The 24,180-nt window shown below is 41.1% G+C and overlaps 1 protein-coding gene and 1 long non-coding RNA gene across 4 annotated transcripts; both read right to left on the bottom strand.

Annotated features, from left to right (window-relative positions):
• Positions 1-10,297: 10,297 nt before the first annotated feature.
• Positions 10,298-16,756, bottom strand: LOC141765499 (serine/threonine-protein kinase pim-1-like). Of its 3 annotated transcripts, none has more exons than XR_012593518.1 (12): positions 16,516-16,756; positions 16,199-16,399; positions 15,143-15,283; positions 14,777-15,010; positions 14,130-14,201; positions 13,314-13,408; positions 13,161-13,208; positions 12,822-13,040; positions 12,429-12,609; positions 12,139-12,312; positions 11,628-12,023; positions 10,298-10,818 (listed from the first exon to the last, which is right to left on the bottom strand). XR_012593518.1 is itself a non-coding variant. In XM_074631501.1 (11 exons), the coding sequence occupies exons 2-11, from the start codon at positions 16,338-16,340 to the stop codon at positions 11,932-11,934; spliced, it is 1,398 nt and encodes a 465-aa protein (XP_074487602.1). In that variant the 5' UTR covers positions 16,341-16,399; positions 16,516-16,756; the 3' UTR covers positions 11,442-11,931. The 3 variants fall into 3 exon arrangements, 1 of the variants encoding a protein (XP_074487602.1); XR_012593519.1 differs by lacking the exon at positions 10,298-10,818 and adding an exon at positions 10,971-11,268; XM_074631501.1 differs by lacking the exon at positions 10,298-10,818 and having other exon boundaries at positions 11,442-12,023.
• A 6,355-nt stretch (positions 16,757-23,111) lies between these two features.
• LOC141765527 (uncharacterized) lies at positions 23,112-24,138 on the bottom strand. Its single transcript, XR_012593522.1, has 3 exons — positions 24,059-24,138; positions 23,357-23,504; positions 23,112-23,250 (listed from the first exon to the last, which is right to left on the bottom strand). It is a non-coding gene; the product is annotated as an uncharacterized LOC141765527 (long non-coding RNA).
• Positions 24,139-24,180: the final 42 nt, after the last annotated feature.

Here is a 24,180-nt window from a genome sequence, read left to right as displayed (position 1 = left end):
ATCGATACTACTACTCATAGCAATAGTCCTTATCGGTTCGGTTCTTTATTGATACTCTTTTTCATAACTAAATATTGCTTTTGGACATACTATTTAAAAAAAAGAATAAATGCAGAACAGGATGAGAACTTATTCATATTTTAAATATAACTAAGTGTTTTAGAGCAGCAACAGTAATGTTTACAAAAGCAAAGGGACTATATGAACTCAATAATCTCACTGGAAACTAATCTAGAATGTCATTAAAATCAATCATATTCCTGAGTGAAGTTTATAAAGAATGAAGAACACAGACATTAGTCAGTATCAGTCCTTCCTCCTGTCCTCTGTCCTCTGTCCTCCTGTCCTCTATCCTCTCTCTGCTGATGTGATTCACTGCCTGCAGGTACCGCTGGTAGAGAGGACGAGCTGCTTTGTCTTAACCAGCTGATAAGTTCACAAAAATTTCAAGATACATGGCAAACTAAGCTAAACAATTAGACTACATACAGACTGCTTTTGTTTTAGCTTGTTTGCAACAATTCGCTACTAGCCAAGCTAGCGCGCTGTGCTTGTGTAAACATAGCGGCGGTGGATGAGAGGCTGCGTACAGAGCAGATTGAAATATCTCTTTACTACATTTTTACACGTTTATGCTTGTTGAACAGGTGTATTGATAAAGTATTATCTTTTTATTCACTAAGGTTTTATAGGCAGGAAGAGACCCTCCCACTGTGGTCTGCATACAATCTACACACAGTGTGGCAGTGTCGGCGGCCTTGTTTGGTTGGGTGAATGTCAAGGACATATGTAAGTCAGCGTCATCTGTCTCTTGTCCCAGCAGTGTTTCCTGCAACAGGTGTTGCGGGGACCCCCAGTATTGCATGTCGTCCGCAACAAAATACGTTTCCCTCCGAGCATAATTGAGAATGCAGTTTAGTTGTATGGGAACGTATTTTCAGGAGACAGCACACACACACACACACACACACACACACACACACACACACACGGTGCTACAATGTGCATTTATCTCAATATTATATGGTGGTGAAGAAAATGTAGAAATGCATTGGCATTCATTTTGATTTGGCATGTTATGGGGACTGGAATGGGGTCCAAAGGCGCTGCTCCACCACTGCAAATGTGTGATCAGTCCTGTATCCTTCTCATGTTCAGCTAAATTGTAATGAGGGCTCAAACTTTGCTTAAAGCAATACAAGCTGCTTAATTGTCCAAGACCTTAGTGAACACAGTCATTTAAAACAATGTTTAACTAACACACGCGCATTTTGCATTTCATTACAGCACAGAGGACAAAGCCACCGCTTCCAGGTAAGGGTGTGCACATACCCAAGCACCCATGTAGACACACACACTCACACACTAATATGAACGCAAGAGTGTGTACAGGGAGAGGCCAAGGTCACTATTCATCTAGTTACTGCAGCAGCACGCACTTAAACAGATCCTTGAGCCTTTCTTTTAGGTGGCTAAAATTTGGTTTTGCTGACGTCCCCGTCCTCAGCAATACATTGCTCTGCTCCCGTGCCGTTACTCTTGTCTGCTTCTCCAAACTGGGGGCACCCCAACTGTCGTCTACTGTAAGTAATACACCGACAATAGATAAGTACATCATACAACCCCACTTCAAAACACCCAAACTATCCCTTTAACCCTCTGAGACCCACTATAGACCTGTTTTTGTCTTTCTTAGGGGGGGACAGGGGGTTTTAGGGGGAGATAGCAGGTCAACAGTAGATGTCATATAGAAGTGGTGTACATCATCTGAAAGCTGGGAACCTGAAGATTAATTTGAGATGCATAAACATTAATTAATTAATTAATTAATTAAAATGAATTGTAAAAGTGTATAAGGGTTTAGAACATTATGATAGAAGTATATCATGGTCATCCCCATGCTTTATTATGTCTCATACTGTAAGTTGTTGCAGCAATTTTTGGGTTGATACCATTTGTTGCTCAGATTTGGTGCTAAACATTTAACCATTTTGTACCACTCGAGAATTGATCAAAATGATCAATAATTCCTCAAGAATACCACATGAAGACACCAAGACCTTGAGGAACACCATAGAAAAAGCCATGCTGTGATTTGGTATCAAAAACTTTTGACATTTGGAGATTTCTGCTAGAATTGCATTTTTCCGGCGATAGGATGGCGAGCACTTCTGTTGTGTAAACTGCTCAGAAACCCCCTTATTGTCAATCTAGCTTGGAAAGCCATCCATCCACTGAATGCTCTAGGTCTCTAGTTTGTGGCTGTAAAGTTTCATGAGGCTGTGATTATCCTAGAGGTCACTACAGGTCATTTTATACAGTGAGGTCAAATTTCAAAAAATGATCTCACTACAATGAAATGTCTCCTATGGGGACTAACATCATCACACATGAATACAGTTGGGCTCATTGGATCCACAAGAGTCTCAGCTTTACAGTGATACCCAATTTATGTAATTGAAGACTGTTTCTGGACCCTAGTATGCAGCAATATTCAAACACATCATAAAACCCATTTTCATTCACATATCGTAAGGTCAGAGGTCAAAACACCTTCTTTGAAAATGGCCATGGCAGTTTTCCTCGCAAAAATTTAGCCAAAGTTTGGACCATTATTTAGCTTCTTTCCCGACAAGCTAGTATGACATGGTTGGTACCAATGGATTCATCAGGTTTTTTAGTTTCATATCATATCTATACAATTCTAGAACTGAACCTGCTACAGCCTCTGAAAGTCAGTAAAGTTGGTCGGGATTCCCGGGTCTCAGAGGGTTGAAGCACATATTTAAGGTGTGGGGATAGACAAGACCAAGCAGGCCCATCTGCGAGCAAGAGTGGAGAGCTGTAGGACAGCAGTGTTCTTATGAACCTTTCCTCAAGAGCTCCTTGAGAGCCCTGAGCCTCCTCTGCTGCTCCCTCTCCCTCCTCCAACTAGTTCAGCACGAGCCAAGTTGAGCTCCAGGCCGGCAAGTCCTTCACATTGTTGAAAATAAGAAAAAATCGTAGATATGAACAAAAATAAGATACCATTTTTTTTCATGTATCGCTTCCTGCATGAGACCCAGTGAGTCATGATTTTGCCATGCAATTTGCAACTTTACCGTGATTTACCATGAGTATTTTTATTTTATCATGTCTAAATTTGTATGTATTTGTTTTTTCTTTTCTTGGCGGAAATAGGCTTCCATATAAAGATATAAGATATGTATGGGTGTAACATAGATTTAGAAATGGAGAGATGACACCATGATCACATCCAGCTGTCAGAGACCAAGTGAAGGTTTCAAGAAGTCTCCACTTTAAAGCTGCAGCATTGTGTGAGTGAACCCAATGCGGCCGAGTCTAAAGCCCATTTGTTTATCTCACCATCAGCATTACTGATGCTCAACGGTCATTTGTTTGGCCTTCACTCTACCTATACTGTATGTATTCCCCTCTCCTCCTCCTGATTGATTCCTCTGTGCTTTGTGCCATCCTGATGTGGATGAATGATGTTTGCCTCTTTGACGACAAGTCAATACCTCATTTTGTTTCATTTTCAGGTGCGTCATGCCGTGTGGGATTGTGGGTTTTTACATATTTCTGAGAAAACACTCATTGACTTCCTCATTGCTAATTGCTCCATTGATTAGGACCTTATCCTCACACTCTCTGTGTGTACTCTGTGCTTACGTGCGCTCCAGTATAGTCGTGCCTTTATGTCTGTGCAGAGTCGTCACAAGCTGCAGCACAGCACAGTGAGCAGGACTGAGTGGGTGTTACGCTGGAATAATGATGACAAAGAACCACCTGTCAGAGCTCAGGCTCTTTCAGAAGGCCATTTCACACTGAATGGTTAATCAGGTCGGCGGGGTGGAAGGCTGCAGAATTAAGGGCTTTTCAAGTTTTTTTTTTTTTAATGTCAAATATCCTTTCGTAAAAGCAGGGGAAATAATATGGTATGGGACACCTCCCTGAGAGAGGGAGACTTTAGAATTATTAGATTTCAAAGAGGTGTGTGTTGTAGAATAATGAGAAAGGAAACAACAGGGGGACCAGAGAGACAGTTTCTGCATGTAATCTGTGTCGGATGCTGTAATGGCACCAGTACGGTGACCAGACGTCCTGGTTTTGTCCGGGACTGTCCCGTTTTCAAGCTGACGTGTCCCAAGTCCCGACAAATATCTGTAAAACACTCAAATGTCCCGGTATTCAACAGTCACTAACAAATTGGCCCGGTTTTCACTACAATTAAAATAATATCATTCTTACTACATAGACGTTTATCATGTTCCACTCATTAATGAAATTGAGCGCATGAGATAAGTATACAGAGAGCCAGCACAACGCACCACTGCAGTCTCTATAGAGAGTGATGTTGCGCGCAGTCAAGCCACAATTACGCATGGATACAACAGATATTCGCTGGTTACATTTAGTGCAGTTTTGAACCACGGAACCCTCTGTGCTTATGTGCACATCAAACGTGTCGTTTTGATTAATTATTCTACACCAGGGGTGCCCAATACGTCGATCGCGATCTACCGGTCGATCGCGAAGGTAGTGTGGGTAGATCGCATGGCATTTAAAAAAAAAAAAAAAAAAAAACATTTTTTTTTTTTTTTTTTTTTAAATAGACGTCAGCCAACAAATTGCAACACTGTTTCACCTGAACTCATCTGGAATGGAGGATGAGATTTTGACACTACAAGCTGACATTCAGTCCAGGGCTCATGGACAGTTCTGGAACTTACTCACAGAGGAAAAGTACCTCAACATGAGGAAATGTGCTACCTCCTTGACTGCATTATTCGGCTCCACTTATTTATGCGAGTCAGCCTTTTCCCACATGAAGATTATTAAGTCCAAATACCATTCCACCTTGACTGATGATCATTTGGAAGTGTGCTTGAGGCTGGCTATCAGCAGCTACTGTCCGGACTATGCATCCCTGGCTGATTCCATTCAGTGCAAGTCATCAGAGTAAGGTAATGACAAAAAATGTACAGTTATATTGTACAATATGGGTTCATGCAGTTATGCAAGGTACACCAACATATATTGTACATATAAAGAATACTCAATATATTTATAAATAAATATATGTTTTGCATTTTTATAGTAGGTAGATCATTTTGACTTGGTCATTTTATAAGTAGCTCGCATGCTGAAAAAGTGTGTGCACCCCTGTTCTACACAGTTCCTTCTGCGCATCAACAGGCATTTCGCTCCTCTTATAACTCCCTTAGGACCGTCAGTTCCTGTCAGTCACGATTTTAATTTTAATAGCCTGAGACAAAACAAGTTGAAAAAAAATCTACGTAGTCCCAGAAAACAATACGTTTCCTCTGAGGGAAACTCTCTACAGGACTCCCAAACTGTCAGTGCATCATGGCGGGGATAGTCCTGTGATTAAAGGGGGTTGAAGTAGTGAATGTGATAAGTCATAACTGTCACTCACAGCCTCTAAAGTCTCAGACACACCAGGAACGTCAGGAGCGCGGGGCGGCTGTGTGGCGTGGTGGCTGTGTGATTCACGCGTCGAGCGTTCACACCATCTGCATTTCAGCTGCGTATCTGCTGCGTTTTTGCTGCTGCAGCTGCTGCTGTCAGACATTTCTTTCTAAATATAGTTTGCCTTTAAATGGCCATTTCATTTTGTTATAAATATCATTTATATTATTTTAGACCGAAAAAAGTTAAGAAACGTGTGGTTATTTGTAAATAATAGTAATAATCCACAATTAAAACTCCGTAGTATATTCATTCATGGAGCTCTCCAAGTCACTGCATGTTCTAGAACACTGTCCATCACATGTTTCAGAATAAAAGCCTTGTGTTAACAAATTAAGGAATTCTGTCCACAGAAAAAAACCGCTTGAGGGCTTTTATTTTGAAATGAAAGCAGGAAGTGTTGATTTAAACCTCATACTTTATCAATTGCATTTTCCACAGCACTGACTGCTCATATTTCAGAATAAAAGCCTTGTGTTAACAAATGAAGGAATTCTGTCCACAGAAAAAACGCTTGAGGGCTTTTATTTTCAAATGAAAGCAGGAAGTGTTGATTTAAAAATAAGTCTATACTTTGTTTTCATCTCCATAACATATTCTACAGATAGACATCGAAATTGTAGTAATCTTATGTTACGATGTCAATATACAGTCAATAGATCACCTTCACTGTCCGTGACATATTCTACAGATGTCTAGACATCGAACTGTTTTGAGCGATGCTCGTTCATGTCCATTTAGAGCGAGCAACCGCGAGCCCGACGCTGACTTTCGTTGACTTAACGGCTTACAGGTGTCGCTGTTAACAAGCATTTCTGAAAGTTACAAACAGTCCCTTTAAGTGTCCCGGTTTGGGGGTTTGAAAATATGATCACCCTTGGCACCAGGTCAGAAAAGACGATGGTTAGTTGCATGCACAACCTTGTGTGTGTGAAATATACCGTAACTAACACACTGACATAGCCCAGTAACCTGACTACAAAGAGATCAAAACTATAAAGCTCAGTGAATAGCATTGAACCAAATCATGTCGTCCTGCGCTCACTTAGCTTAGCTGGTGAGACCATCGGTTTTGGATGAGCCAAGCGGTGAAGAGTTGCACTGTAATGTTGAGTGTCTTTGCTATGCTTAGCTCTGTGACTTGAGTTTAAAGGTAAGACATGAGGCAAAAACTGTAGCTACTGGAACTGTAACGTATACTAGAATATACTCCTGCACTTATAGCAACATGTGAACATGCAGTTTTCTCTCCCTGCTGAGGAACACTGTCAACTTGTATTTCAGTCAGGACCACTTTAGTCAAAGACACTATTACATTGCAGTAATATATACATTATATTTGGCGGTATGGCTCTGCTCTGGGACCTCCCTGCCCATCCACGCGCATACGTGGATCCACGAGCCTACGTGGTAGCATGAGGCAAGGAGAGCACTCCTCCTTGCCCTTCCATGTGCACACATGGAAAGCCAAAGGCAGGGAGAGCAGCAGCAAAGACCCCCCTGGGTGCAGAACAGAGCCGGAATCAATGACAACAGAATTGACATTGATTAAGTCATAAACAGTTAGGGGTGGGCGACACATCGAATATAGTCGATGTATCGCGGCTTGTCCCCCGCGCAGTACAGAAAACGACTACATCGCGAACATCGAACACAAATTGTCATGTAATGTTTCCAAGCCAACCCTTTTTGTATGAAAGATTAAAATTGTTCCAAAGAACCACTAATGAATATCAACAGAGATTTTAATGCAGACATATACTGCAGGGACTACAAGATCATAATATTGGTGTGATTGTATGCATCAAAGGGTTAAATTGAGCATTTATGAAGTGCTTAGAGGATATTTGAAAATATTGCGATATAGCCTAAAATATCGCGATATTATCCTAGGCCATACCGCCCAGCCCTAGAAACAGTATTAAAAGGAGGTGGTGGGGTGGAGGTGGGTTGCGAGCGGCTTGTAGAGGAAGCAGCAACGGTAGGCCGGCTGAAGCAGCTTAAATAAGGTGCCCTGTATGAAATTGACCAATGAATGCATAGAGAGGAATCAGCTGATCTGTCAGCTGATGCATCAGCTGATTGGGCTGGCTTAAGATCAGCTGTTATCAGCTGATGCCATTTTATGAGCAGAGCTTGACATCATGGCCTGCATGAACTAACGCTACGCTCGATTTATTGTATGAGATGTTAAAGAAGTTCTGTCATAGACAGTTGTTTAATACTAATATGACAACATACCTGCAGTCTCATCTTTACTACAATGATGAGTTCACTGTCCAGTGCCGTAACAGATATGTGTTCATCTTAAAATGTGGACAGAAAACCACAGAAACATTTTTAAGTTTAAAAAAAATGCTTTATATAAAATTATTTACTTATTTTAAAATTAGTTAACTCAAAATACTTAAACATTGATGAAATAAATAAGCTTGTTTTCTATTCGAAAAGAAAAAAACAAGAATTACCGCCTCACGGTTTACTGCCTCCACCAACCAGTCAAGTTACAGTTTACATCCATGTCTGTCGAAGATGTCATCACTTCATAATTTTATCATAATAAACATCTGTGTGAAATTGTCATAATTAGCATATGAATTCTTGAGTTATGGCCAAAAATGGGTTTTGTGAGGTCACAGTGACCTTTGACCACCAAACTCTAATCAGTTCATACTTGAGTCCAAGTGGGCGTTTGTGCAACTTGTGTGCTGAGTTTAATTTCAAATCCAGTTTCCATCATTTTAAATCAAGTTTAACTACATCATGATGACACTTAATTTTTACAAAACAAAGTCACTCAGAAAGAAAGCATTCACATCATCAGTTCAGTGTTCACTGCATCCATTCAGATAAACCTCCTTTGTGGTAAAACAGAGGGAAAGGGACATCTGCTGGCAGAAAGCAGCTCCAGCAGGAACAACAGAACATGAACGGTGGTGAGAACGACTGCTTCAACACTGATTTCTAAGGGGAAAGAGCTCCACGGGGGACTTTACACATAAAACACAAGTCACACATAAAACTGGAATTTTCCTATATGTACATGATTAGTGAATATAAAATCTAGAGTATGCATGTTAATCAATTCTCAAACATTATATAAAAATGAAAGTGCTGATTTTACACCAAAATCCAGACATAATCAGTTTGTAGTCAGTTGAGAAATGCAAGTGAAGCCTCGAATGAATTCAGATTTTATCTAACTCTTTCTGTTTGTTACAAGCAAATATTTATCTTCTATAATATGAGAAATGGCTGGTATTGGTTTTAATCATGGATATGTAAAGAGAACTGGATACAGCGTCGGAGACTCCCGTTCATTCCTATGAGTGTCTCAGTGGAGCATGAAGTCGAAATGGATCGACCGCCGAGCGATAAAGTACGCGGATCATCTGGTGATCTTCCTCATCCATTGGGCCCATAGAGCAGGAGCAGTAGTGTTTCCTTTAACATATTTTCTTTTGTATTAACAGTAAAGCACTGTTTTTAGCAATAACAGGTTAATACTGTTGAAATTCTGCTGTAAATTAACAGCAATTGTTTACAGTGTGGAGTGCCCAGAAGTACAAGGTGTTCAGTGCTCAGAGATGTGGCCAAGGTAAGGAAGGCTGAAACCCGACCACCACTGAACAAGACACATAAGTTGAAACGTCAAGACTGGGCCAAGAAATATCTGAAGACAGATTTTTCAAAGGTTGTATGGACTGATGAGATGAGAGTGACTCTTGACGGACCAGATCGATGGGCCCGTGGCTTGATCAGTAACGGGCACAGAGCTCCACTTCGAATCAGAAGCCAGCAAGGTGGAGGTGGGGTACTGGTATGGGCTGGTATTATTAAAGATGAGCTAGTTGGACCTTTTCGGGTTGAAGATTGACTCAAAATCAACTCCCAAACCTACTGCCAGTTTTTAGAAGACACTTTCTTCAAGCAGTGGTACAGGAAAAAGTCTGCATCTTTCAAGAAGACCATGATTTTTAGGCAGGACAATCTCCATCGCATGCATCGAAGTACTCCACTGCATGGCTAGCCAGTAAAGGCCTTAAAGATGAAAGAATAATGACATGGCCCCCTTCCTCACCTGACCTAAACCCTATTGAGAACCCCCAGAAGGTGGTACCCTAGGCACCCGCCTATAAGGCCTATATGCCTTAAATCAGCCGTGCCCCGAGGTGCACGGACCGTGGTGGAGGCCTTGCTGTTGCCTACAGCAACCATTTAACTGTAAACAAATCACTATTGACAACTTTCAGAGTTTTGAGATCAAAACGTTGTCCGCTGTATCTCAATTTACAGCCCCCCCGAAACCAAACACCTTTTTATCTGAATTTTCTGAATTTCTTTCTTCCATTGTCCTCAATCATGATATCGTTTTTATTATAGGGGATTCTAATATCCATGTTGATGACCCGTCAAACCATTATGCCACTGAATTACTAAACATTACTGATTCTTTCAACCTGGTGCAGCACGTCTCTGGTTCAACTCATAACCGAGGCCACGCCCTTTACCTCGTATTTACTCTGGGCCTGAATATAAACTCCCTCTCATTGATAGACCTTGTCTCTGACCATAAATGTAATCTATTGGACTCCTGTATCCAGGCATAACCAGTCTGTCCATGACCTTTTATGGCGTACTATACTATGACTTTTCCATGACATTTGTTATGACATACTATGCTACTACATATTATGACTATGAGTTTTTCATGACATACTACACTTTGACTTTTTTGACATATATTTATTTAACTCAAAATGCATTTAGAAAAAAACAGATTCTCTGTGGGCTAAAGAAAAGAGGAATTAATTGGGTTTAAATTGAATTCAAGTTTATTTTCATGGCTCAGTATTAAATATCACATTAAATAACGGCTAATTGGAATATGAGCAGAACCTGCCCAGCCCAAGCTCTCTAAGAAGGCAAGGAAAAACTCCTCCAATATCCTGAGGCCAGATGGAAAATGGGAAGAAACCTCGGGAAAGGCAATTCAAAGAGAGATCCCCTCTCCTTGAACGGCTGGGGTTGCTACAGGATCTGCAAAAAAAAGGGCAAACAATGAATATTATACATCCATCATCTGTAACCGCTTATCCTATCACAGGGGGGGGGCTGGAGCCAATCCCTGCTGACATAGGGCAAATGCGGGGCACACACGCTGGTGACCTGTTCAGGGTCGCCAGGCCATCACAGGGTGGTGACCGGGTCGCCAGGCCATCACAGGCTGGCAACCGGGTCGCCAGGCCATCACAGAGTAGTGCCCGGGTCGCCAGGCCATCACAGGCTGGCAACCGGGTCGCCAGGCCATCACAGGGTAGCGACCTGGTCGCCAGGCCATCACAGGGTGGCGACCGGGTCGCCAGGCCATCACAGGGTAGCGACCGGGTCGCCAGGCCATCACAGGCTGACGACCGGGTCGCCAGGCCATCACAGGGTAGCGACCGGGTCGCCAAGCCATCACAGGCTGACGACCGGGTCGCCAGGTCATCACAGGGTAGTGACCGGGTCGCCAGGCCATCACAGGCTGGCAACCGGGTCGCCAGGCCATCACAGGGTAGCGACCGGGTCGCCAGGCCATCACAGGGTGGTGACCGGGTCGCCAGGCCATCACAGGCTGGCGACTGGGTCGCCAGGCCATCACAGGGTAGCGACCGGGTCGCCAGGCCATCACAGGGTAGCGACCGGGTCGCCAGGCCATCACAGGGTGGTGACCGGGTCGCCAGGCCATCACAGGCTGGCGACCGGGTCGCCAGGCCATCACAGGCTGGCGACCTCGCCAGCCTATCACAGGTTGGTCGCCTCGGTTCATCACATTCTTCTTCCGCCAGCCTATCACAAGCTGGCCACCCCGGTTCCTCAAGTTTTTCCTGTCAAAGAGAGAAAGAAAGAGCGTAAAGAGAGAGCAGCATTAGTACTTGGATGACTTCAGTATATAGTGTCTGTTGACATGTTTGTGTATGTTTTTGTTACTTTTGGACAGCCTCTTGTTGAACGTGGCCCCGTTTTCGAGGAACGCGATGGTCTCAAAACATGCGTCCCTGTGGAGCGTTTGAAACAGGACCACTCCCATCTGGCGGGGCACACACGCTGGTGACCTGTCCAGGGTCGCCAGGCCATCAAAGGCTGGTGACCGGGTCGCCAGGTCATCGTCGTGCAAACAGGACCACTCCCATCTACCATGCTGTGATGAGGCCGGCCCTGTAGCGCCAGCCTATCACAGGCCAGTGACCTCGCCAGCCTATCACAGACCGGTGACCTCACCAGCCTATCACAGGCCGGTGACCTCGCCAGCCTATCACGGGCCGGTGACCTCGCCAGCCTATCACGGGCTGGCCGCCCCGGTTCCACACGTTCTTCCTGTCAAATATAGAGCAACATTAATACTTGGAAGACTTGAGTATAGTTTGGCGAGGACATGTGTGTTTCCGGGTTGATTTATCTGAGCCATGGGTGATGCTTGAGCTGCTCCAGGGTCAGGCGCTGTTTGGGGTCTTCAGTCAGACACTTTTGCAAGAAATCCTTGCAATCTGGAGCGAAAGAAGGAGAAGAAAGATGAAGGTGATGACTACAGAGATCCATCAGAACGTGAACTGAAATGAACAGATTAGTGTCTGTTGACATGTTTGTGTATGTTTTTGTTACCTTTGGACAGCGTCTTCCTGATTCTCAGACTGTTTTGGAGGAACGCGAGGGTCTCAAAAGATGTGTTCTTGTGGAGCGCTTCAAACAGGACCACTCCCATCTGCCACGCTGTGGTGGGGCCGGCCCTGTAGCGTTGATTAATGTACAACTCCGGAGGGATGTGATTAGCGGTACCTAGAATATACAGACATAATGATAAGACGGTGAGGAGGAGGAGGAGCTTTCTTTAAACGTAAAAGTCACAGATGAGTAAGTTAGTGAAGAGCAGGAGTAGAAGCTAGACATCTTACCGTAGAAGTGTTGGTAAGTGGAGCAGCTCTTGACGAAGCAGCTCAGACCAAAGTCAATGAGGCGAACTCGCGGGACGTCCGAGCCAGTCTCGATCAAGATATTTTGCACCTTGATGTCCCGGTGAAAGATGCTCTTATCCTGAAGCTCAATTGCTGCATCAAGCAGCTGTTTCAGGATGATCTGACAAACAATAAGAGAGAGATGAGGGATCGGAGAGGAGGGTGCTTTGACATTTCTTCATGGCTGTTACTCAGTGGGCTACCTCCGGGTCTGAGAAGTGACGCCAACGTGGAAGTGTAATTACTTTGGTGAGTACAATGTAAAATAATGAATAGAAATGATGGTCAAAATAAGCCCTAAATTGCAAAAAATAATAGCCTCCAGTAGCTCACCTTGGCCTCTTCATCTTTTAAGGAGCCTCCCTTTGAGCAGATGTACGTGGCCAAGTCCACGCAGGGGACTGGTCTCTCCAGCACCAGGATCAGCTCCTGTTCCAGATCATACCAGTCCAGTAGGGACACAGGTGCCGAGGAGGCCGCTGAGCCACTTGTATTGGCGGCGAGTTTCAACATGGCGGCGACCTCCACGGAGACCGTATTCCCGTTCTTGTACTGAAACATCACAACAAAGTGGAGGATGAGTGAGAGAAGCTCCAAAGAAGAGAAGCAGGATTCATCCATAATACATCCAATAAGAGAGTGCCGTGTTGAATACAGCAGATCTTAACTCACCACGTGTTTGATGAACTGAGTCTCGCTTGGAACGTGTTTGATGGCAACCTACGAGACACAAACTTTGTTAGCACTTCCTGTCCGTACTGTGTGTGTATATGCGTGTGTGTGTGTATGCATGTGTGTGTGCAAAAATGTGTGTGTAATACTTACAGGCAAATTATCTGCTTTGCGATAGCCAGCAAACACAGATCCACACCCTCCTTCGCCGAGCTTCTTCTGTTGTTTGTATTTGGCCTCGAATGCAGCTAAAAAGACAAACAACATTTAGATTTAATACAGTTGTGAGGAGCACTAATTACATTTTACTTAAGCTCTGGGGTGGATTAATGCACAGACTGGCCTATAGGCTGCGGCCTATTTTCAGGGGCCCCATATTGGCCAGATTATCTTTAATTACTTAAATGTACTTCAGAGGGAAAAAAAAAAACGTTACCCCTGTTGGCCCACAAGAAACATAAAAAAAAATGAAGAGGGACACATCTACCCAATCAGCTGACCTTATGAGCCTGGCCCGATGATGTGACCAGGTTCATGAGGTCAATTTTTTTTTCAAGTAACACGTCACTACTGGACAGAATAGTGGCAAAATGTCAAAAAGAAAATATGATCACGGAGCCACAAAAACGAACAGCACAACGTCTGAAAGAACACCGTGACCCGGATCTACTAAAGAAAACCCCTGAATTGACTAGATATCTCAAGGTTTAGATTAAAGGCTGTCTCAATGTGTTTGTAAACGTAAGTGTTCCCCGACTGTGTACGTGTAATATTCCTAGAACGCTTTTATGCATGACACTAAATGACTTTTTTTTGGTAAGTTTAAAGCATGATGAGTAAGGTTGCGGGGGCCCATACAAAGAGTAGCCAAAGGGCCCCTGACCACTTTAATCCGCCAATGCTTAAGCTCTGATATGAATTTTACACTTAACATAAAGCCAAACCCGACATGTATCACTATCTACTGACCTCTTCGCATGTGGACGGGCAACTTTTGTGCAGAGTAGAGTTTGATCCTGTCCTTGGTCTCCGTCAGGTTTTCTACAGATGAGAAGAAAAAAAAAGAGGAACATCAGCTTTTTGACAGTCACAGGCACTAACGTGGACGATAAGTCCTCCAAACTAAATGACAACACAGACCGTCACTCTGTGACTTCCAAAATGACACATATGAGTCTTTTCTGCTGCTCCAATTTCGCCTATGCTGCCTCTCAGTTAAAGGAATAACTCATCATTTATTTTCACACTTTGCTATTGTATATAGTAAAATATTGTTTTTCTATGTTCATATTTAATATTTTCTAAGCTAGTTGTAGTAGTGTAGCATATTTGTAGTGTATTCCAACATATTCTTTATATCTATCTATCCATCCATCCATTTATCTATCTTTCCATCTGTCTGTATATCTATCTGTATATCTGTATCAATCACTAAAGGGAAGTGAGGATTTGTTTTTCTTTGTAACTGAAGTCTATTTAGATCAATATACCAAAAACACAATTGATGGGTATTTCTGTGAAAGATCTGAGTACAACTTCCACCTCTGTCTGAACCTGGTGTTCAGTAAATGATGATGGTAAACACTCCCAACAGCAGTTTCACATGATCAGCTTACCTCTGTGAACGTCCAATGAAGAGGACGGTCCTTCTTCGTCTTCTCTGGTTTTCCTCTTCAACAGTCTCACACGGAGCTCCTCTTCAGAGGTGTCTGGGTGTTCACCTTCGGAGACCATTGTCCTGTGCTGCAAGACGGTCTTTGTGCAAGGACAGGTCCTCCTTTGAAGCCTCCTAGTCGACCTAGTCCTATCCATTGTAGGCGCTGAACTTAGTTCTGACGTGCTAGGGAGCTCTAAGAATTAGAAAAACACAGTGGAACAAATTTGAATTGTAATTTTGTTTTATTTATTTCAAGGTATTAACTCTGAATTAGTGCTTACACTTAACATAAAGCCAAACCCGACATGTATCACTATCTACTGACCTCTTTGAACGTGTGCGGGCAAATTTTGTGGGGTGCACAGTTTGTCGTCCTTGGTCTCGGTCAGGTCCAGGTCTGGCCTCCTCTTCTTCTCTCTCTTACCGCCTCTCTTGCTCTCATCCTCCGCAGATAAGATGAGGTTTTCTACAGATGAGAAAAAAAACAGAGATACATCAGCTTGTTGACAGTCACAGGACCTAATGTGGAAAATAAGTCCTCCAAACTAAATGACAACACAGACCGTCATTCGGAGTCTTCCAAAATGACACAAGTCTTTTCTGCTCTGCTGCCTCTTAGTTAAAGGTCCCATATTGTAAAAAGTGTGATTTTCATTTCTTTTATATTATAAAGTAGGTTTAAGTATTATATAAAATACTGTTAAACTATCAAAACGCTCAATATACGGAAAAATACACACAGCCCGTATTCAGAAATTGTGTGTTTGAAACAAGCCGTTAGGATTTCTGTCCATTTGTGATGTCACAAATATACAATATTTAGACCATTTCACGGTTTTAAAAGTAACCATTCTAAATGTGTCCCAGTTAATTTACTGTTACAGTGTATGTGAATGACATCAGCTGGCAGGAAGTACACATGGACCCAAGCTGTTGACTAGCAACGCAATTCTGTTGCAATTCTGTTGAAAAGCACTAAAACGGAGCGTTTCAGACAGAGGGTAAATACAGGCATATTCAGGCCGACAGTATGAGGAAAATAAAGGGTGTTTTGAACATTACAGCATGTAAACATGTTCTAGTAGAAACACAAAAGTATGAACGTGAAAATGAGCACGATATGGGACCTTTAAAGGAATAGCTCGTCATTTATTTTCACACTTTGCTATTGTATATAGTATGATATTGTTATTCTATGTTTGTATTTAATTTTTTCTAAGCTAGTTGTAGTAGTCTGGCATATTTATAGTGTATTCTAACATATTCTATCTATCTATCTATCTATCTATCTATCTATCAACTTCCACCTCTGTCTGAACCTGGTGTTCAGTAGATGATGATGGTATACACTCCCAGCAGCAGTTTCACATGATCAACTTACCTCTGTGAACGTCCACTGAAGAGGACAGTGCTGCTTCGTCTTCTCTGGCTCTCCTCTTCAATAGCCTCACACGGATATCGTCCTGAGAGGTGTAAGGACAGGTCCTCCTTTGAAGCCTCCTAGTCGACCTAGTCCTATCCATTGTAGGCGCTGAACTTAGTTCTGACGTGCTGCTATGGAGCTCTACAAATTAGAAAAACACTGTGGAGCAAATTGAAATTGTGATTTTTTAAAATGTATTTCCAGGTATTAACTCTGAATTATTGCTTGCTCCTAAATAAGTCATATTAACATGAGTGACTGGATTTTTCACGTACCTCAACTTGTTCCAAGAGCTGGAGAAGAGAGAGAGTTAGTGTCCTCTGCAGTCTTTGTCAATGATAATATTATAAGAAGTTTCTAACACCACTTTCAGAGCAACGAGATGTTGAGTCTGATTGTAATTGATTGAATCTTAATGTGACCGAATGTGAACACTGTGTGTGTGTTCTAAACTTCTGAGGTTTGGTGGTATGATGTCATCATGATGTCATAAGGGCATCACAGCCAAGTTCTTTCCAGAATATGCAAATGAGTGTGTTTAGAATAAATTGTGTATGTGTATATATTTGAATGTATATATAACATTCTAAATGTGTCCCAGTTAATTTACTGTTACAGTGTATGTGAATGACATCAGCTGACAGGAAGTACACATGGACCCAAACTGTTGCCAGGCAACGCAATTCTGTTGCAATTCCATTGAAATGCACTAAAACGGAGCGTTTCAGGCAGAGGGTAAGTACAGGTATATTCAAGCAGACAGTATTACAGCATGTAGCTTTTTTGTTATTGTTTTTTTTTCTCCTGGGGTTGGGGGGGGAGGTCCTTTGTATAAGCATGTGGCTTCTTGACCTCTCCTGATACATTTCTTGTGTTTTTTTCATTGATTGGATTTTGTGTAGTTTTATATATGTGCAAATAAATACAAATTAAAAACTTTTTTTTAGTAGAAACACAAAATACTACTATGAACCTGAAAATGAGCATGGTATGGGACCTTTAAAGTCAAGTTTTTAAAAAAAATGCCTGTTTAACCCTTTTAGATCACATCCCCAGTCATAGTGTGCACCTATTTAACAATATATGCAAAAGAATTTATTTTCCCAAATGTACAGATTACAGTCCTTTTGCTGGAAGGAGGGCCTGGACAGCAGCTGGAGCAGGGACAACACCAGTTCCCTGTGTAGCAGTTGTGTACTCTCTCTTTGCGTTGTGTTATTAATGATGTCCACACACCGTCACTTTTGGCTCCAACTCGCCATTTATTCTGATAATACAGAGATGATGTTAGATCTCCCACAGTCAGTCTCACAGCGACAAAGCTTCTCAAAGATGCTAAAACAAAATGATATCAGTTGAAGTTGCTGTTGATTAGCCAGTTAGCTTTAACTAAGCTAGCAAAGTCACCGACAACGTGGCGTGTTCAACAAAGTGCTCCACACAATCAAAGAGGCAACTAATATCAACATTCAGCATTTTCTCTAGTACTTTGTAAGCTTAGATCGACATACAATTTACAGAAACACAATTTTACCCATAAAAACAAGGCTTATGCTCTTTATATTTACGGAGCTAATTCAAAGTCAACCTACCACGGAGACGGCACATGCAGACTGTTGACGAGATGCGGGGTAAACCTGTCAAGTCTGCAGGGGCGCAGTAAAATGAATAATAATTAAATAATAAAGTAAATAATAAAGTAAATAACACGATATTGAAACAGATGACATATAATACATTCATTCAGTGTACATACATATAAACATATTAAGACAGAGTTAGTAATGGCAAGTGTAATCATTAACTCCGCTACACCTGCAGCAGCAGCCCCCTCTTTCTGACGCTGAGAGAACCTGGAAGACAAACGCAGGCTGTTTTTAGGCTCTTGAGCTTTCATCAAAAGATAAATCACAGTACAGATTACAACACATCGGCACAGCTTCATGTTAAACTCTTCCCACTGGGACAGGGTCCTCTGATTTAGCTCAAAGAGCTCTCTGATTTCCATGTAGTCCGAGGGGATGAGTCCTTGTGATCCCCCCGGAACCATGCGGCTGCAGGGATGGAGACGGCAGCTGAGGAGGTGTTGGCGTCAGACTGCTGCTGCTCCCGTTCCTCGTGACCACATACTGCTTCAGCAGTGCGAATCAGGAGCCAGAGTTCTTCACAGCCAGCCGAGTTCCTGTAGCTGAGAGATTGTCTTGATATCACAGTTTAGTCTATACACTGAAAAACCAACATCATACATTGCTTTACCTGCTGATCTGCCCATCCATTGAATCTGTCCACAGACAGAAATATGAACACTAAAGGTGAAAACAAATACGTAAAAAAATAAGATCAAAATAAACGCACACACACAGACTCACAAGGTGAAAACAATGCCAGCGTCGCTGTTGCGGCTCGTAATAAAACTAGAAAGCTAACCTCGGCCTTGGAACAACTACACACACTACAAATACTCAAGCTTACAAATGTACACCAAGAAGATATCGCAGACTACATATAATCAAACAAGTCTTAAAAGCATGATTACATTGTTGAAAATATTAAATTAAAAGATACAAATATACCTCATGTTGTATAGGTATCCACATTATTTAATAGGCACCAAGACTTTATTCACTTCTTCCTTCTCTACTGACCTGTATTTTGGATCAGCCTTTATTTAAACATACTTGCAGTTTCAAAATATCCATAATGACCAAAATGCTAATCATCCTCCTGACAAAATCACATTGGCTATGTCTGCACAACACCGTTTGGTATGCATATCATATTCCTGCTTGCATTTTTGTTGTGTTCTGAATGTTTTTTTTTAATGAAATGTGTCATCTTTAAACACTGGTCTCAATGGAATAAGGTTACTTTTAAACATTGATAAGCTTATTATGGTCATGACTGCTAAATTCAAACCAAATACTTCTTGATTTTATAGCTAACAACAAATGTTCTTAATGCATACTCATCACACACTCAAAAATTCAACTTGAACTAGCAAAATGTGTGTAGGTGCTCATAAACGTGGTCCATGGATTACATTTCTAACAAAATTAAAGCCAACATGACACATCTGACTGTTGTACCAAACTGACAGAGTGACTGTTGTATTAACTCAAGATACATGGAGGCAAAAATACATGATGTGGTCACAATTTCTGACTGCTTGTATGCTGTGTTTTCTGTGCAACTGTCTGACTCTTGCAGCCAAAAGCACTAGGCTACTGTATATTTGCTGAAATTTCTGAAGATGTACAAAAACAATCTCATGTTTGAGGTTTGAGGAGTTCTGGACATATGATGCTGGCTTTGGGAAGAAATCAATCTCTTATTTACAATATTTTAACTGTGCAAAAACTATCATTTTCCCTCCCTTAAAGCTGAAGTAGACGAGATTGGAGCAAATATGATTAAAAAAAGTTGTTTTTATAAAACGGTCGCTATATGGTGACAGTAGTACATGAAACAGGTAACCTGAAAAAAATCATGTGCCTCTGTGTCCTCCGGTGCTCCTAACGGCATCTGCAAGATTTTACAGACCGGAGGAATACAAGCAGTAAGAGGATCAAACGCTGATCAAATATGAATCAATATTCTGTTACGTTAATGCCTATTTCTCTCCTCAAATGTTTTCAGAATCATCTTGTAGTGCACGGTTTAGCTGTAAAAATGAGAAAGTTTGTGACGCCGCTGCCATTGTGAAATCTGGTGAAGGAATGCCAAGTTCTGGTCACATGACCGGAGCACAGCCAATAGGAACACACTCTCTCAATGAAATGACCTGTGATTGGTCAAAGTCTCCCGTCATAGGCTAGATTTTCTAAAGCCTGAAAACAGAGCCATGAGGAGGAGCAGAAGTCTAGTTCTCTCTCAGAACACTTGAATTACAATATGCTGAAAGGTTAAAATGAAATATTTGCCCAATGATGCCAAAAATATACTGCCTACTGCCACTTTAACTTCCCAAATATACACACACTCAAAATGAACCACCACCAGACAACCAACAACCACATAAAATGCCTACAAATTGAAAACTTTTATTTCATGCAAATACAGCATATTTACATACAGTAATTACCTATGGACACAAATGCCTAATATATAGGCCTTTGCTACTTAGTTACATAAATAAACACCAGCCACACAAAACCACTATAAATGCCATCACCATTTCACCCACACTGCTAGCCTGTAGACATAAAACTTCAAGGCCAATGCCTATTTTAACCTTCTCGCTTCACTAATAAGTAGGTCTGGTAATTTCGACAATTCTGATGAGTCCATGAAGGCACCGTCCGTTGGTCCGTCTGTCCTTCACCGCTGGCAAGCAGCGCGAGACAAGACCAGTGACGTGCACACAGGTCAGTTAGCTGGTTAGCTAGTGAAACGTTAATGTTTTAGTTTATTAGACTTCTGAAAGGACTTCTCACTGCTACGTCCTCTTATTTTACATGTGAACCAAAGCGAGCGCGGCATAACTGAAAAAGGTGAAACCGCAGTTATTGTTAACCGGTTATTAGAACGTCTCATCTGTTAGCTACCGTTATATCAACTAACGTTAGCTACCGTTAACGGTTACTGCTGGTGACGTAATGAGACCGTCTCTTAGTTACAGGTAATACGTTTGAATTGATTCAGTAATTCATCAATGAGCCAGTCTGTGTCAGCTGAGACATGTGACTCACGTTAATACTTTAGTTTACGTTAGCTAACCTAAATGTGAACTTAATTACACTAGTTAACTAGATAGTCGGCTAATAGCGAAATGCTAGCTAGTTAGTTAGCTGATATAGTTAGCGGCCACTTCAAGAGAAAAATCACAATATGTGTTAGAGAAAATAAAGATGTAGGATTGTGGCTTTAATTATGCTTAACATTAGTTAAACAATGAGGGATTTGGAGGATCTGAAATTACAGTATAATTTATTAGATTCAAGATTGAAGATGTTTATTGTCACGCCAGTTATACAGGTACAATCCTGTGAAATACTTTTTGCTGGGAAGCTCCATTAAAATAATAAGTTATGTTACATTTACACTACAATTATAAAGGTAATACTTTGTACAAGGGCATATTAAGAACATATACATTAAGAACATATATATTAAGAACATATACAGTAGATACAGTATAAGATATATCTGTGTGAGAAGGTGTCGTATGAATTATCTATTTAAAAGTGTGATGGCCTGTTCCTCAGTCTGCTGGAGAGAGTCCTCCTGGGGGTCCTGTATCTCCTACCAGAGGACAGGAGGGACAACAGGCTGTTGTGGTAACTTTACATACTGTATGATTTCATTACACTGTGTGCACAATTATTAGGCAAGTGAGTATTTTGACCCTATCATAATTTTTATGCATATTTTCCAACTCCAAGCTGTATTAACTTGAATGCTTATTGGATTCAAGCATATCAGGTGATGTGTATTTGTGTAATGAGGGAGGGTGTGGCCTAAGGAGATCAACACCCTATATCAAGGTGTGCATATTTATTAGGCAGCTTCTTTTCCTCAGGCAAAATGGGCCAAAAAAGAGATTTAACTGACTCTGAAAAGTCAAAGATTGTAAAAAGTCTTTTAGAGGGATGCAGCAATCTTGAAATTGCTAAGATATTGGGGCGTGATCACAGAACCATCAAACGTTTTGTTGCAAATAGTCAACAGGGTCACAAGAAACATGTTGAGAAAAAAAGACGCAAATTAACTGCCAAAGATTTGAGAAGAATCAAACGTGAAGCTACCAGGAACCCATTATCCTCCAGTGCTGTCATATTCCAGGACTGCAACCTACCTGCACTGTTAAGAATTTCCCAGTAAAATAACAGTAAAGAGCTGGAAGCAGGGTTGCCATTATTCTACTGTAAAATTAACATTATTATACTGTCGCTGAAATTTACAGCTTTGTACTGTTAATGAAAAATACAGTATATACAGTTTTTTTGATTAATTTCACAGTATTTTATAGTTAATTTACTGTTTAAAGATACATTATATAGCTGTTTTTCCCCTTTCTTTTACATTATCTTACTGATTTGTTTTAATGCACTATTTAGGTTGTATTTTTTACATACATTTTAATAAACATTATTTTTTGCCTATATGAATAGACTTAGCAGGTTACAGACAAAGGAATAGTCACACTAAATACAATTAAAGGCACTTGTTAAGAAAAAGGCTATAATTAAGGCTATGTTGCCCAAAATGTCTGTCTATATGGCTACAAGCACAGAATGCAAACCATAACAACATGTGAGTGAAGAACAGAGCTAATTCACTGCTTTTACACTCATGTACAATGTGTGAGAAAAGAAAATCTACAGCTTATCTTATTGCACTTTACTTTTTATTTTCATATGAAGTTCAACACAGCGCCAACAAAAACCTGACACAGATAACAAACCAAATTTCAGAAGAAATAGCATTTCTGAAGACATCTGTCAATCTTACTAACCTTACTTTGTGGAACAGTTACAGAGAGTTGAGCTATATCATAGAGTTAAAACAAAACTCTCAAATAATATTTTGCCTTATATCATAATGAGCACCAACACCACCAGACATGTGACATCATGTCCAAGTATGAATATTCAGTCTCTAACAAGGCACATGGATAAGTGTGGAAGTCCAAGTATTGGGCGATGGTCGGGGAGTGAGTTAGTGAATGACTTATGGCCCACTCAAAGACACCAGTTCTCTCAATCCAGCCTTGGTAGCCCGCTGACTGTGTGAGAGAGAGATATATGAGTTCCAACACAACTTTCATTGTAACTTCTCACATACAAAATCAGCGTGTGTACCCCTCATTTCCTCTTATCATGTATGTAATGTAAACTCACCATTTTAAATGAAGTCCCACTTAAGTCCATGAGTCCCATCAGCAGAGTGGATATATGTGGATATACGGTTGTAGTCTTGTCTTGTAGCTCGTGAATTTGCCAGTTTTCTTTGAGAAGACTTTGCCCTGTCCATCCTTGGTGCCTCTCTCAGGGTTTATTCCTACGGTGCACCTGAAAAATGATAGTGTTTCTTCAGGTACTGTGTAAAAATCAAGTTGTGTGAATCACTTAGATTAATGCCACAATAAAAATACAGGTTTTACTGAAAGTATCTAACCTTGAGATTAATTTGAGCGTGCAGGTGTAGAAGGTGGAAAATAATGCAGCAAGTCCCATCAAGAAGGTGGGCTGGATCCCCTCACATATGAAGTGGCCCTCAAGGCTGACCATCCAGCGCCAATAGCTTCCTGCTGTTTCACCTGAAACTTAGAAAGAATTTTCCTCAGTCAACTTCATGGATTTTTAGTCAATGTTTGAAATGAATTGTGTTGAGTGGTGTGCATTACTGGTTGAGAAACTGTTTTTTGATCAATTATGAATATTCTGACCATCTGATCTATACAACATGTGGTTTTCAGATATCATTCAAAAACACTAGTTAGCTAGTAAATAACCTTCCCTTCAATTTTGTATCTGCTCTGCTGAATTACCACCCAATAACCAACATGCACTGAAGTCTTAATGTTACTTTAAATGTTGAAGGGACTTCCATAGACTGTAAAATGTATACACCGTCGTTATGCATGAATTCACTGGCAAAATACATGTGTCAGCACATTAACTTAGATATTAACTTGAATACATAGATATTAAAATGAGCTCCTTGTGTTGTCCGATTAATATGCAATCATCTGTGAAATTCTAGCTAGCTGTTGAATCCCTCTATCATGACATGCACATATTCAGTAATGCAAACTAACTGGAAACATCACTGATAACCTTTGCACAGATTTATTAATTAAATAAAATTACTACTTACCAAATAATCAGTAAGATGGGAATGGATGAAGAAAAGAACGGATCCAGCCTCACATGTGCAGATCAGGTGAAATTGCTCTTCCCAGAATTCAAAAAATACTGCATCAAACTGTTATTCATGAT

The sequence above is a fragment of the Sebastes fasciatus genome, chromosome 4 (assembly GCF_043250625.1).
Source record: "Sebastes fasciatus isolate fSebFas1 chromosome 4, fSebFas1.pri, whole genome shotgun sequence".
NCBI classification, from domain to species: domain Eukaryota; kingdom Metazoa; phylum Chordata; class Actinopteri; order Perciformes; family Sebastidae; genus Sebastes; species Sebastes fasciatus.
This window is presented reverse-complemented; position numbering and strand designations above follow the sequence as displayed.

What these genes read in the sequence shown, in the direction of transcription:
- LOC141765499 (XM_074631501.1), bottom strand. Translation starts at nt 16,340, where the DNA reads ATGGATAGGACTAGGTCGACTAGGAGGCTTCAAAGGAGGACCTGTCCT. An exon ending in TTCAGTGGACGTTCACAGAG is followed by an intron (nt 15,284 to 16,198) that starts GTAAGTTGATCA and finishes TCTCATCTGTAG; the next exon opens with AAAACCTCATCTTATCTGCG. An exon ending in GCAAAGCAGATAATTTGCCT is followed by an intron (nt 13,209 to 13,313) that starts GTAAGTATTACA and finishes TGTGTCTCGTAG; the next exon opens with GTTGCCATCAAACACGTTCC.